General features: G+C 42.2%; 1 protein-coding gene across 1 annotated transcript; it reads right to left on the bottom strand.

Annotated features, from left to right (window-relative positions):
- Positions 1 to 5,744: 5,744 nt before the first annotated feature.
- On the bottom strand, positions 5,745 to 6,760 carry LOC147445440 (uncharacterized). The gene is made up of 2 exons (XM_086526026.1): positions 5,887 to 6,760; positions 5,745 to 5,803 (listed from the first exon to the last, which is right to left on the bottom strand). The coding sequence occupies exons 1-2, from the start codon at positions 6,758 to 6,760 to the stop codon at positions 5,745 to 5,747; spliced, it is 933 nt and encodes a 310-aa protein (XP_086382152.1).
- Between the last annotated feature and the right edge of the window lie 8,946 nt (positions 6,761 to 15,706).

Genomic DNA, 15,706 nt, shown 5'->3' with positions numbered 1-15,706 from the left:
TGTGAGAGAGAGAGATCATTCAATTGAGAGTAGGAAATCTATCATTTCTCCTACTAGTGTAAGCCCAACATTTGCTGAATCAAGGAGGGTGGATTTGGACTAAGCTTGGATACTTTGTCTCCCTTCCAACGTGAAGTAATGGACAACAATGATGCGTAAGTGTCTTGGTGTTTTTTGTTAAGTTCTTGATAGCTTGTCTCTGGTGTTGTCATCAATCTAGCCATAAATCCCACATACTGTAAGAGGGCGACAGGGTGGAGAGGACTCCCCTGGCCTTAAGACAGTGATTGGGGTGGCTTTTCTTGTGATGTGTTGTGGTGAAATTTACGCAAGCTATGTTGAACAAATACTAATCTCACTTTGATTTGTCATGACAGATTTGTAAGAAGGTATTAATGCAACAAGCACCCCCTCCCCCTTTCTCTCTCTTTCTTAAATATATACTTGTGTTTGTTTGATCATTGCCGATACGTTTCAAAGCAGCCCGAGAACTATCTCTCTCTCTCTCTCTCTCTCTCTACGCATCCTAATTCGCATCCAAAACTAGGTGGTGCCCCAAATTTGTGTAGGGTTAGGTTGCGGGTTTGTGTGTGTGTTTGTTGTTTTTTTCCAACCCCAACCCAATTGAGCAGCATGGGAGCCTAGAAGAGTGCTTGGAGGCCACTCTCCTTGTTGCCCGCTCCAGACCGCCTCACTACATACTCTGCTTCCGTGGTAAAAAGTGAAACCACTTTCTACAGCTTTGAAGCCCAGCTTACTGTTGTGCCTCCAACCATGAACACATAGCCAGTAGTGCTCCTTCGAGTATCTTTGTCACCTGCCATATCTGCATCAGCATACCCTTCTAGAAAAATATCAGTTCCTCCAAAATACAAAGCATTTGTTGTTGTCCCTTTTAGATACCTAAGTATCCACTTCACAGCTTGCCAATGCTCTTTACCTGGGTTGTCCATGAACCTACTCACAACTCCCACTGCATGTGCAATGTCTGGCCTTGTCCAGAACATACCATACATTAGAGAACCTACCGCTGCAGCATATGGAACTTTAGACATATAGGCTAGCTCCTCTTGTGTCTTTGGACACATATCCTTCGTTAGTTTAAAATGACTAACCAAAGGTGTAGAAACTGGTTTTGCATTTTGCATTGCAAACCTTTCTAGTACCTTCTTGATGTAATCTTCTTGAGATAGCTTTATTGTCTTCTTCGTCCTGTCCCTTGATGTTTTCATACCAAGTATCCTCTTTGCAGCACCTAAATCTTTCATTGAAAAAGATTTGGACAGCTCCTCTTTTAGGTATTTGATGTCCTGCATGTTAGCACTTGCAATCAACATGTCATCAACATACAACATTAGGATGATGAATTTCCCATCTCCCAAATTCTTCGTGTAGATGCAGTGATCTGAGTTGCATCTTGTGAATCCATGATCCAACATCCATCGATCAAACTTCAAGTAACATTGTCTTGATGCTTGCTTTAAACCATACAAGCTCTTCTTTAATCTACAAACCATTTTCTCCTTACCTTTTACTTCATACCCCTTTGGTTGAAGCATGTAGATTTCCTCCTCTAAGTCACCATGAGGGAATGCCGTATTTACATCCATTTGCTCGAGATTTAGATCATGAGCAGCCACAAGGCTTAAGACAAGCCTAATTGAGTTCATTTTTACAATAGGAGAAAATATTTCATTGAAGTCAATACCTTTCTTTTGAGAAAAACCTTTTACCACAAACGTAGACATGTACCTTTTCTTCCCACCTTCTTCTTCCTTCAGCTTGTACACCCATTTGTTTTGAAGTGCCCGCTTACCTTTAGGCAACTCAACCAACTCCCATGTTTGGTTGTGATGTAGTGAGTCCATCTCCACTTGCATGCTCTTCGTCCATTCTTCTTTGGATTCATGTTGCATAGCTTCTTCGTATGATTCCGGCTCTCCAGAATCTGAGATCGAGAGATGGTTGAAGGAAGGAACAAACCTTTCTGGAGGTCTACTTGCTCTTGTAGATCTTCGGGGAATAGGTTGAGGCTCCTCATTTGGTTGACGTTGTTGCACATTGTCATCGTTTGCAGTCCTTGAGTCTTCACCGTCCTCAAGCTCCATGTACTCATCACCTGTTTCTTTTGTTTGTTTTCTTTCCAAGTAATCTTTGTACATATTTTTTTCGTTAAAAATTACATCCCTACTCCTTAAGATTTTATCATCTTTAGGATTCCATAGGCGATACCCAAAGTCACCTTCTCCATAGCCAATGAAGAAACACTTTTTGGACTTTGCATGTAGCTTTGATCTTAGGCTTCTATCTATGTGCATGAAAGCCTCACACCCAAACACTTTGAGAAATGCATAATTCACCGGTTTACCTGTCCATGCCTCTTCTGGAACTCCCCCATCCAATGCCGTTGAGGGTGACCGGTTGATTAAGTACACAGACGTACTTACAGCTTCCGCCCAAAGCTCAAGCGGTAGGCCTGCATGTAGCCGCATGCTTTGTGCTCGCTCCATGATTGTCCTGTTCATCCTTTCCGAAATCCCATTTTGTTGAGGTGTCCTTGGGGTTGTCCTTTGCCTCCGAATGCCATTGCTAGCACAAAAGCTTTCAAAAGCTTGGCTGCAATATTCACCTCCATTGTCGGATCTGAGGCATTTAACCTTGGTACCTGTTTCATTCTCCACAAAGACTTTCCACCTTTGAAATATGGAAAATACATCGGATTTATTCTTCATGACATAAACCCATGTTTTTCTAGTCGCATCGTCTATGAATGTTACATAGTACAATGAGCCACCAAGTGATGGTGTACTTGCAGGACCCCAAACATCAGAATGAACCAACTCAAGTTTTTTATTTTTTCTTTCATTTCTAGATTTTTGAAATTTTACCTCTTTTGTTTACCATAAACAAAATCTTCACAGAACTCTATGTCCACTTCTTTCAAACCTGGTAGAAGCTTCTTTGTTTGAAGGATTTGCATTCCTTTGGCACTCATATGTCCAAGTCGGTAGTGCCACACCGCACTGTCAACTTCTGTAGTTGCTACACAAGGTGAAGGTTGCGTGCTAACAGTACACAAGTAAAGTGTACCGACTTTTTCTCCCTTGGCAACCACCAAAGATCCCTTTGAGATCTTCCACCATTTGTTTTCGAATGCAATGTTGTGACCTTCATCGTCCAATTGTCCTGTAGAGATCAAAGTTTTGCGAAGAGAAGGAACATGCCTAACATCTTTAAGCTTCCATTCATTTCCGTTAGCAGTTTTAACAGAAACTGTACCTTTGCCGACAATCTCACAAGCTTTATCATCTCCCAAGTATACATACCTAAAATTACCTTTGGTGTAGTCTTGGAAATGTTGCTTGTGTGGTGTCGCATGGAATGAAGCCCCGGAATCTACTATCCAGGAATTAGACACATTGTCTAATGAGAGAATTAGAGCATCTTGCTCTACTTTACCTGCCACATTGGCCTCCGATGGTAGCTTGTTGTCTTGAGACTCTGTCTCCTTCTTCTTCTTGGACCAACAATCCTTCTTGACGTGGCCCTTCTTGCCACAGTTCCAACATTCAAGAACTGACTTTGTGCGTGACTTGTTGTGCCTTGAGCGATCACGACCCTTTTGGTTTTTGAACCTCTCCTTAGGCCTTCCTCTTGTTTCCACTGATAGTGCAGCACTCGATGATTCTCCTGTGCTTCTCCTTCGCATTTCCTCGCTTAGGAGAACACCCACAACATCACCAAACTTAAGAGTATTTGTACCAGAGATAGAATTACTTACAGCCATCACAAGGCTATCCCAACTATCCGGTAGAGATGATAGTATAAGGAGAGCTTGCACTTCGTCATCGAAATTGATTTTCACCGATCGAAGCTGACTTATTTTTGTGTTAATGTCATTTAGGTGTTCTGCAACTGAACCATTCTCTGCCATCTTTCGATTGAACAAGCGCTTCATAAGAAATACCTTATTGGATGCCGATGGTTTCTCGTAGAAGTCGTCAAGTGACTTCATCAAGTCCTCCGTGGTCTTCATCTCCGAAACATTGAAGGCCACCGTTGACGCCAAGCTTAACCGGATTGTTCCCAGTGCCTTTCGATCAAGGACAATCCATGCTTCATCTGCCATTGTTGCGGGCTTCTTCGCAAGACCGCCTAGTGGCAAATAGAGGTCCTTCTGGTAGAGATAGTCTTCAATCTGCATCTTCCAATGTTGGTAGTTTTTGCAGTTGAACTTCTCAATCTTGAGCTTCCCTTCCTTCGCCATAACTCCCACTCAATTCAAGGAATCCTTTCCTTGAGATAATTTAGCTACGAGCAAACCTTGCTTTGATACCAGTTGTTAGGAAATAAGACATAGCTAAATAGATTTTTGAGTAGATTACTTAATGGAGGGAGATAGATTTCATACACAAGAGATTATAGAGTGTAGAGAGAGAGAGAGAGAGAGAGAGAGAGAGAGAGAGAGAGAGAGAGAGTACACACGATATACGTGGTTCACCCAATGTGGGCTACGTCCACGGGAAAGCAGCCACTCAATGGCTTTAGCATTTCAAAAGAAGAAGTAGTTTACAAAGAGATTAAACCCTTGATAGAGCTCCCGCCTTGCTTCACTCTCACCACCTCACACTCACCTTGTTGCATCAACTTCACACTATGAAATGTGTGTAAAAATGGCCTCCTTTTATAGGCCAAAAGGGCTGCCCTCTCTTATGAGAGGCAGCCATGTGTAGTCGCCCTTGTGCGAATAAGTCCAAATCGGACCCTCCAATCCGCCCATGTGTGGCCACCCTTGAGAAGACAAGTCCGCTTTTGAATTCGATCACTGGCCATTGACTTTCGACCACCGGCCACCGGCCATTGACTATCGGCCACCGGCCAACCGACCGATTGTTTTCCGACCACTTTCCGGCCGCCGTCCGGCCATAACATTACGGCGAAAAGGAATATTCCGGCGAAAATTTGTCCGTGAAAATTTTGGTTTCCGGTGAGTGATTTTCCTTCACGCACGATGGCTTCTCCTCATAATGGGGGCCTTACAAATGTGTGCTTTTACCACTGAAAATTACAAGGGTAAATCAGGCTCCATACTTAACAGCATATAGTGGCATCCCAAAAACATTTGTTTTGAATATGGAGTCTATTGCCCAAGCATTGTTTGTTGAGAAATGCAAGCACATGCAGAGCATCCAATCATCCTGAATAATGAGTATGAATGGCCTTTCCATCTCATCGAAGGCATCCGGGTTGTAGGGTTGACAATAGAGAACTTTGTTTTGCTCTTTTAATTTTAGAGCCTCCTGGTACATTGAAGACCAGTCATCGCTTCCTAGCCTCCCTAAACAAAAGCAGTCAATTAAACTCAAGTCTTAAATGAATATGACAAATAAACCCAGTCAATATGACAAATAAACCCAGGAAAAATAATAAATAAACCCAGACACTACCCCAAAATAAACCCAGGCACCATGACATATAAGCCCATACAAACCTATGATTATCCCAGCAAGGAGACATTCAGGGCTTTATTTACCTTCGGATCGGAGCTGATATGCCATCATTTGAATTTCCTTTGGTATCATGAAGAATCTATGTGACACTTGCTCTATCGGCTATGCCATATTGAAGTGGAATATCTCCTTGGAGACACTCATCTTGCGACATGGCGACATGTTCCAATGTCAAACAAATCTTCCATGCATCGTTTCCTCACAGTAGGATGCACCCGCAAGTAATAAAGATCCTCACGTGATCCCGGCACATGACCTTTGTGCCCAACATGAACCCTTATCCTTACACTTTCCTTTATATCATAGACGCGTTGAATGACGATAGTAAACGGGCATCCACACTTCTTTGATGTGCACAGTCTTCGATGATCGTGGCCCTTTCTTCGTGCCTCCCCATTGCGATGACACACAAGTTGAATGAAGCCCCTCGACGATGATGATTGCCGCTCTAACAATCTAGCCTTGTGCTTGATGGAAATAGCGTTGATCACATTTTGAATATCATCCATCGGCGCTGTATGTTCCTCAACACCACCTTCATCCTTGCCGGGATTCTTTTGTCTGTCTTGTAAACCCGGGCAATTTTCTGTGGAAGTGGTGTCATGGCTCTCCAATTCCCCCAACCCGGGCAACGATGCACAAACACACAAGTCCAAAAACTCCTTCACATAAGCAAGTGGGATTCCATGCTGTCTAATACTTGTGCACCATGTACATGCAATGGATGCCATCGTTGCCCGCAAGCGTAAATGGTCGTTTGAGTGGCATGCGGAAACAATGCTTTCCCAATCTTCTATACATGCAATCAACTTTCCATTCCCAATAACAAGACACGAAGATCCACCTTGGTCAACCATTACGTGGAGTGAATCCCTCATTCTTGCCCATTTTTTCAAGTCTAGCACACCTCGCTTGTCATGGGCTTTGAGAGCACTTATGGTAATCGTTTGGCCACTTTCAATAGAAGCTATCATAAGCCCGTATGTTTGTCTATCAAAAGCAAAGTACCTAGTTGATACAAAAGCAAATGCATCCAAACACCCACTTTGATGCTCTTCAAAGAACTCTTCCACGTCATCCATATCACTTGAGTTTCCATTCGAAGCGCCAACCGCCCCCCCCTCAGACTCGTTCCAAGCACCATCAAGCTCCCTGAAGCTCTCATTGCCTTGTAGCTGCAAAAGCAACCCATTCAGATCCCACCCCCAAGGCCCCCCAACCGCTGTCCCTCCACTGGCGGAGGCGTGCATCTTCGTCAACACAAAACACCCGCCTGTGCCCCCTGTTCAGAAGCCCGGGTTTATTCCCACCCCTACACCTGCTCTATTGCACGACCTTCCCCAATTCAAATATGAAACTGGCCCGCCACCCTGCCACCCCACCTTGCATGAAGCAATCCCTTTCGGCGCCCTAACTGACAATCATTGTCCGCGCACGGAATGCCGCCCCGGCCACCCACCTGCCCCTTTATCCACGTGGCACCTCGTCGCCTGAGGCCACGTCACCCACCCGGCACCACATCGTCCCGCCATTCGTCGCCCGGGTTTACCTCCTACCCCGAGCCTGGCCCCACCACGCGGACGATCCAGATCGTCTCGCCGACGACGCCCCAGTTCCGCGCCGTCGATCACATGAACAAGCTTCTGCAATGTGCATGTGTATATAGTCCTGAGGGGCCATTGGAGAGCTTTTTGGGCACTAGTTGACTTGTGCTTTCGAGCACAAAGCAAGACGCAAAGAGCCTATAAATTAATGGTCTTGTGGAGTCATTCTGAGACTTGTGTTGTTGCAAAGTTTGCATCAGTGCTCCTCCCCACAATTGTATCAAAGAAAATCAATAACAAAGAAATACCACAAGGGGCGCCAAACCAAATTAAGGCGAGTATGTGTGGGAGTGGAACTCTAGTACTTGTGTGTTGTCTCAACTTGAGTATATGTGGGAGTGGAACTATACTACTTGTGTGTTGTCTCAACTGTGAAGTTCTCTTTATGTTCAAGTGTTTGAAGTGCTAAACTTTGTTCTAGTTGTTATCTTTGGACAACGTGTGTTTCTCTTGTGGTTACAAAGGTATTAAAACTCAAGAGTATGTTTTTGCAACAAGTAGACTGGTCCTACATCATTATACAACTGGACGCTATGGAGTGAGAAGAAGAAAATATGACAACAAAAAGAATAGGTGAAGAAGAACCTTGTTTTTGCTTTAAAAAGCCCCCCAAAAAGATGACGCTTTTTTGTGCTTCAAAGACCTCTAGATATCTCTTCAAATGTAAGATTGTAGGGACCACAGATGCAACTCTCTACCCAACCTCGCTATATATAGACTCATAGCTTGCTAAAAATATAGTATCCCTCATAGACCTTTAGATATCTCTTGAAATGTAAGACTCTAGGGAACCACACATGCAACTCTCCACCCAACCTCGCTATATATAGACTCATAACTTGATAAAATTATAATATCCCTTGACCACATGTGAGTTTTGGCCCTTGGCCTCCCCTGTCTTACCGTACGCTTCACATTACTCCCCCCTTGGAGAAACGTTTTCATCCTCAAAAACAAAAGTGATGATATCTTCATAAGAACATTAATGTTTTTCGTAGTGACATCCTTTATAGATCCAATTGTTCATTCGGATATCTTCATAAGAACACTATCGTAGTGGCATCCTCGATGGATCCAACTATTCATTTGAGCGGAAACGGTGCAGTATGAGGTTCAATGAAATTTAAAAAAACATCTTGATTTCCCACATTATTGTCCCTTTGCAACCCTTTTGTGAAACCAGCCTATATCCACCATAGTATGTAAACTCTATTTATAACACACTAGAGTATGCTGAAAGAGTACCACAACTAAGAGGTGTCTAAAAAGAAAAACATCTTCTCACTTTCCATGAAAGTAGCATACTGACATAACTCATCAGCAAAGTTCAAGTCCTTGACTTGTTATCATTTCGCATCAGTAGACAAACCCACCATAATTGGTGTTCGAGGTTAAGAATTTGACCTAAACATGAAGGGACTAAACTTAGTCACAACATGCTTTGCCTTACGGTAAGAAAATTCCAACTAGAGAGATATCATTTCCAATTGAATTTCTTGGTGCTAACGTATGCGCTTAGCATATCCTTAGGAAAAGATTAACACTTGTAATCTATTTCTCCTCTCTAGATAACTGACAACACTAAGGTGTCTTTTCCCATCGTTTACAGACAGTCATCCAAAATTATTGGTAACAAGGATCACAATTCCTTGTAACATTGTTGAGTAATCAACAATGTTAGGGAAAACATCTTGGTTAACTTTAGTCAACTAAGCACCCAACAAACCGAGCCATGATCTCTATTGGTGATTGATAGATCCACAATTAATCTCATAGAAATATTGCACATATAGTGCAAAATGATTTATAAGCTACTATTGTCATGAATGTCATGCCGCTCCAAATCAGCTTTTGCTAAACACTAGGGCCCATAACACCTAGTGTGCATGCATTTAGCAAAAGCAGATCTGAACTTGCATATCCATGGCCATACTTGTCAATGCTTATGGCTAACGTTATGCTCACAGCCCACTGGGAAAGAACTAAATACTTTTCCATGCAATTACGTGAAAGCTGTGCTAGCTTAGTTGGACCATAATAGCATGTGAAAATTAATCATATCTAGATGCCATCAATACAACATGCTCATGAACATTACTTTGTGCTACATGTTTAAAGAACCATCTATTAAAGTTGTTTAACAATACTTGTAACCTTAACAAGTCTTACTGGCATCCGATAATTTATGGTCACTAAAATTGTTTTGATATGATGTGCTCAAAATGGCCTAATAAATGTATATGACCAACACCTAGGAACTTTGTCACGATACATAATTGAAATAACGAGCGTCAATGTCAGTCCTAGAAACTTATATTCTCCTCATGCATAATATGTCTCATATAGAGATATCCACAAAAATGAAATTTGTCAAGTACAAGGTGTACTTGTGTGTGGAGGTAATTGTAAACACCCAGTGACATGAGTGAGAGAGATTCTCATAAACCTTGCTCCACACTTGGCTAAACGGAACTCGATGAGTTCCTAGACCATGTTGCTCCTCTTGTGACAACATGTTCCAATGAAACCCTACCATGTAGGTCCATATAATGCAGAAATGTATCTAAGAAACTATGACTCCAAATTTCTTTCCTCCTACATGACCTTGTCATGTCTCTGAAGAGAAAAATGGATGAAAACATTATTCACTTACTCGTAGTCAAATGCCTAGTAACACTGATTGAAAGATCAGTGAAAATCAAGTCGTACTGTATTGGTAGCCTCAGGTGTTGCCTTTGCAATCCAAAGCCCTTGGGTAAAATTTGGAATTTCAAACCCCTTGGTTAGACTCTGTATGAAAACTGCTCAACTAGTAGTCAACGTTGACCAACATAGTCTATCGTGTCTAATAGCGATTAAAACCAACTTGGAATGTTGAACTTATCCACTATCGCCCTTGGTAGATTGTGAACTTATGTCCTTTAAAGTACAACTGTGATAAGATCAAATTGTGATCCTCAACACCTCGAGTGATTGTGTATTAGTTGGGTCATATCCCTTAAAATACCACTCCTAGAGATACAATCAATGCTACAACTAAGCAATAGATCTTTGCAAGTTGGAATCTTATTCACAACTGGATCTTGAAATAATCTTCTCTTGCTATGAATTGAAAAAGATAAAGATATCCAATACCCCAAAGAATGGTAGTCATACTAAATTTTCTTGGGTGTTCAAACAAGAGATTACTTGTTCTGAGGCTCTGTTAGTTTTCATGCCGTCTCATGAATTAGTTGCTTTTGCTAGCTAGGCTATGCCTACTTTTATCACAAAAAGAATTGTATAATGATTGCACCTTGTATGAAATCAATGATGTAAAGTTCTCACCGTTGTAGACATATACAACGATCACAAGACAATCTACCAGCTTGAGTTCTTCCTTAGCAGAGTAATTGATGTTATAGCAGAAGCATATGATTTAGTGGAATGAGCCCACCATACTAGCATGCCATGCGTGCATAGAATGATAAGCCCTTATCTTCAATGAGCGAATGTGATACGTGTCTTGCATAGTTTGTACTGGCATGGACATATCACAGTTTGATGTTGCCAAATGTAAAATGTGAGCTTATATCTGTATTACCAATGCGCCAAACCTATGTGCCATTATCCTTGATTCTAAGTCAATGGATAGTAGCATGACATGGAATAGAAGCTTTGCTTCACGTTAACCTTGTCAAAGCACTTTGCTTTGCAATAGAAAAATCTTTTTTTCAAATGAAAAGTTAAAAGATAGAAAAACAAGGAGAACTTGAAATTGTCTAACCTTGTCTCTCCTCAGAGAGTAGTTGCCTTTGCTTGAAGCTAGCTTGTAGACATGTATGCTGATAAATTTAGAGTTGTCGGATGTCCCTTGTATGCCCTCCACAAAAAAAATCACGTAGAAATGTTGCCAAATTTTTCCAAGTTTGAATGCGAATAGCATATTCCAAACTTTGGTTGAAGCTTACATGCAATATGCCCTGAAGTGAAGCATTGTTTCATATGAGTTCATTGAAAATGTGCGACAGAACGCAACCTGAGTGCTCATAACTAACAAGTGCTTCTATTGACATACAAATGTCAAAGCAAAAGAGAATCAACATTGTCGATCTTTCATAGAGAAATGGCCTTACCAAATTATGCAGCTTAGAATCATGAGATTGCCCAATATTAAAAGAGATAGCTCCTGAAGCTTAGCTATCAAATGTCATCTAAATGCCAAACTCCTCTTTACTGAAGCAACATTTGCTTGTCAAGTTGGCATTGTAAAAATCCTGCAAGATGGAATAAGTTCAGAATTGAAAATTAAATTTAAGGCACTTATCGATTTTTGTAACCACCACCTTTGGCATTGAAAGTTGTAGCATGTGTGGTGTGGTTGGCATATATAATATACCGCCTATGTGTAGAAGCCATGGTGTACCTTGGACCATTGTCTTGATTAACGGAAGTGTTTTGCCTGGGAGCCATGCCCTAGCAAAATTCAAACCCCAAACTCGTTGATGAAGAAAGAGAGATTTCTACTAACTTCTTAAACTAAAAAGAGCCGGCCATGTCAAACATCTTTGAACCCTTCAAAAAGTTTAGCAATAGGCCTTGCCGTACTAATAGTTTCCAAGTATCCATGATTGCCATGGATCAACAACTATCTCCTTATGATACTGAAACATTGTTGGATGGCCTTTCTTTTGCATCAAAAGCTAACCGCTTGGAAACCTCCTGTAGTACAAAATCATATATAATGCCAAAAACCTCATGAAAATAAGAAATCTCAAACCTAATGATCATACTTAGTTGAGGTGCTCTTGCCGATGCATTGCATGGGGAGGAGCCTTCTTATTGAAATATTTTCTTACTCAAGGCTTGCTTGACTATGGTTGTCAAACCAATATTTGGTCTTTGCTAATAGTGTATTTGACAAAAAACATTGGTGCTTATGGTAATTGCCACAAGCCTTGCTTGTGCCTTGAATACTTGAACTATACAATCATGGAAAAAACTTCTATAGCAACACACACGTCTGTTGCATGCCATAGCTATCAAGAACATTCTCAGTAAAATTAAAAATCAATTGTGTATCTCATTAAGTAATCGTGCCGACTCGTCTTGCCGTTGTAATAATTGGATGAATTTCAATCAAGAAGGGAATCGATCAATTCTGGTTTAGGGGCAACATGCCTTGCCTTGTCAACCCAAATCCTCAATAGATCACTTGATGTGAGCAAGTTCTCGTAGATGGTTTCCAAGAGAGGGATCTACATTTCATCTTCCCTACTTTGGTTCAGAGCCGGTGAAAAATTCCTGCACCCAAGTTTGAAGCTAAATTTCTGTACTTTGCTGCTTGCATGTCTTGCATATTAGTGAATGTGACCTTGTTTGAACCTGTTGCCAAGCATTTGTCCTTGAAAGCTCACCTTTGCATGGGGGTAGTCTGAAAGGGTGGTGGTAATGCATGTGATAGTCTCCACCCAACCGTGCTATCTTATAGCCTCCCCCTAGCATACACACTGTTCGGCCGTACTGGTGGCCTTGCCCGTAGGACCCATGTCCTTACATTACCCCCCCCCCCCCCCCCCCCCCCCTTGGAGAATCGTTTTCGTCCTCAAAAACAAATGTAGGAAAATGCTTCTTAAGTGCGGAGACATTCTCCCATGTAGAACCTTCTTCAGGTCTATCTAGCCATTTTACCAACACCTATAATCTGACAATGATGTCTGTTGTGAAGCTCATGAGAATCCAAAATCTTTTCGGGCTCATGAGGGATGCTTGGAGGTTCGATAAGGTCAACTAACACACCTGTGTCAATGACATTATCATTCTGTCCTAGATGTTTTCGTAAACGGCTAACATGAAAAACAGGATGAACTCGTGAGTGCTCTGGAAGAGCTAACTTATAGGCCACTTGACCTATACGTTTGAGAATGGTAAACGGTCCACAATAGCGTGGTGAAAGTTTAGCAACTTTACCCGTCTTCAGGCTTTTTGAATGCTCCGGGACCTTGAGGAAAACCTTGTCTCCTTCTTCAAAAGTAGCAAGACGACGATGCTCATCTGCGTACTTCCTATATCGATCTTTAGCTTGCTTAACATTCTGTCTAGCAACTCAAAGCATGTAAAAATGGTCTTAAGGAAATCCTTCGCTTGTTGTATCTTCTCCTTAGCCAACCCCACCGTAACGGGTGATCTGGGTTGAAATCCATATGAAAGAATAAATGGACTAAACCCTGTAGTCACATGCTTTGAACTATTAAAAGAAAATTCCAATGTAGGTAAGTAGTCTTCCCAATTGGTTTACTTCTTGCTAACGTACACTCGTAGCATATCCTCTAGCACTTGATTAACTCTTTTGGTTTGACCATCTCTTTCTGGATGATCAACCGTACTTAGATTAAGTTTAGTTTCCAACTTTTGAAACACGGCTCTCCAGAAGTGATTATTGAACTTTTGATCTCTGTCACTAATTGTTAAGGCGGTTACGCCGCTAGCGGAAGCTAAATAGCGAGAACTCAACCAACAACAGAATTTGTCAGACGAGGACGGAGCTTGACCCGCAGGCGCATGGAAACAACTAGGTGGGTGTCAAATCACCTACTCGACCTTCTAATGACAATCACTACTAAGGAAATCAAATCTAAGTTCTAGAATACGCAAGTGACTGAAATCCGTACTACGAACGAATGCTATACGAAACAGGATCTAGAATCATTGAATCGATCTCAAACTCAAGGGGAAGTCTAGACACTAGGTAAGAACAACACCCTAAAGACTTGAACTGCAAAATCAACCTATAACCACTCCGTGCGGCAAACGCGTATGAAGACAGGCCGAAAAATACAGGTGACCGAAACTTGACCCCGATGGTACTAATGTGTAGCTCTACTCGTTGTGGTTCTATAGATATGCTGCACGCTCTATTCCGACACACGAGTTGGAAGAAAACTCACACCGAAGCTCGTAGGAACTTACCACACATAGAAGCCGATAGCGCGCACTCTTGGTATCTGTGCGTAGCTCTCACCGTTGCTAACACAATGGCGGTGACGCTTCTCCAATGGCGGCCCCGTAGCTCACGTAGCAAGAAGATAAGACTCTCTCTCTCTCTCTCTCTCTCTCTCTCTCTCTCTCTCTCTCTCTCTCTCTCTCTCTCTCTCTCTCTCTCTCTCTCTCTCTCTCTCTCTCAGACACAGTCACGGCGCTCAAAAACTCACTTTGATTAATAATTGAATCCCCCTTAGGTTACAAAACTTTGGCTTATATACCTCAGCCTTGGAGGTGAGAACATCTCTAACTATTTACATCAACAGGTGAAATTACTTCGGGATTACAAGCTGGAAACTCAATTGAGTCCCGTTACTTAATGAATGGCTCAAATCAAAATTAATGTCGGAAAGACATTTATTACAATCAATGGTTACAAAATGATGGGTGTGAGCAAAAATGTGGGTGTGATCCTCTGCTGGCTCAACACTCCCCCCTTCTGCGTTCATGTCGTCCCTGACATGACTTTTAGGCTTGGTCAATAGAGTCCTGTCGTCTTGAGCATCTGCAAATGTGATTTGTAGCGTAGGTTGCCGATGGTCAAGGTTGGGCCGAATATTTTGCTTTCGTGAGTGAAAAAGCCGGTGTAGAAAGCTTCTTCGAATGTTTGCATGTGGAAGCTAGGCAAAAACATAATTCTTTGGTATAAGAGATGTAACACCTTTGGTGATGGCTGCAATGAAAGATCATACATCATATCCGTCACTGTGTCGGCCGTCGATAGTAGACTCGAGGTCGTGGCTTTATCTGGCGCGAGCACTTCAATGCATGCTAAGAGAGTCCTGCAGATTTTCTTTAGTATCTGGCACGAAAGGTCAGGAGAGCCAGTAAAGAGTTTGATGGTGCCCGTTAGGGTTTTCACCATGTAGGCTTTACCTATTCTCTCTCCTGCCTTTGGTCCTGGCATCCTTGGGTAATTAAGCCAATTTGGCTTCTTTTCTGCAATCCTGCCATGCTCTTTTTAGCTTCTGACTCTTGGCACCGGGCAGAAGGTTGCATCCTCCCGAATCTCCTTTGGAGCCTCTACCAAGTAGATGAGGTAGGCTGGGTATTTGTTCAGCCAACCTTTCCTCCATCTAGGTTGTGAATCTACTATCTTCTTTGATTGTTCATCTTTTGTGATGTCGCCTTCGTAAAGAGCGACATACTGCTCCTCCTCTATTCTCTTTTTCTTCTTTATCACTTCAAATTTCATCAAAGGGAAAGGCAGGCTGGGTTGCATCCACTCTTCATGGAGCACTTTTGTGTCTAAACCTTGAAGTCTAATGGAGATGAGGAGTCTCCTTTCCCATTCCATTTCCGCCTTGGCACTTTCCTCTGTTGACTTTTCTATTTGGTCCTGGAGCCTTTGTTCTTCTTCTTCAGAGATTCCTGAAGTTGAGGCCACTTCTTGACCTGGGGTTGGATCTTCAATTGTGGTTGCCTCTCCAGTTTCTGGTAGCTCTATGGCTGCTCCCCCTGCTTCTTCTTGTGGTGTCTCTGTTTCTCTTCTTTGTTGCTCTTGGAGGTCTTGGAGCTGTTTGCGGAGGGCCTCATTTTCTGTCCTTAGTGTTTTGGTTTTCTGATGTGAGC

The sequence above is a fragment of the Adiantum capillus-veneris genome, chromosome 12 (genome assembly GCF_014529385.1).
Source record: "Adiantum capillus-veneris isolate H3 chromosome 12, ASM1452938v2, whole genome shotgun sequence".
Classification (NCBI taxonomy): domain Eukaryota; kingdom Viridiplantae; phylum Streptophyta; class Polypodiopsida; order Polypodiales; family Pteridaceae; genus Adiantum; species Adiantum capillus-veneris.
The sequence above is the reverse complement of the archived record's forward strand: the minus strand, read 5'-3'. Positions and strand labels throughout refer to the sequence as shown.

Coding starts and splice junctions, on each gene's coding strand:
- LOC147445440 (XM_086526026.1), bottom strand. CDS start 6,760: ATGCACGCCTCCGCCAGTGGAGGGACAGCGGTTGGGGGGCCTTGGGGG. Junction 5,804..5,886: donor TGGGGAGGCACGAAGAAAGG/GCCACGATCATC, acceptor TATGATATAAAG/GAAAGTGTAAGGATAAGGGT.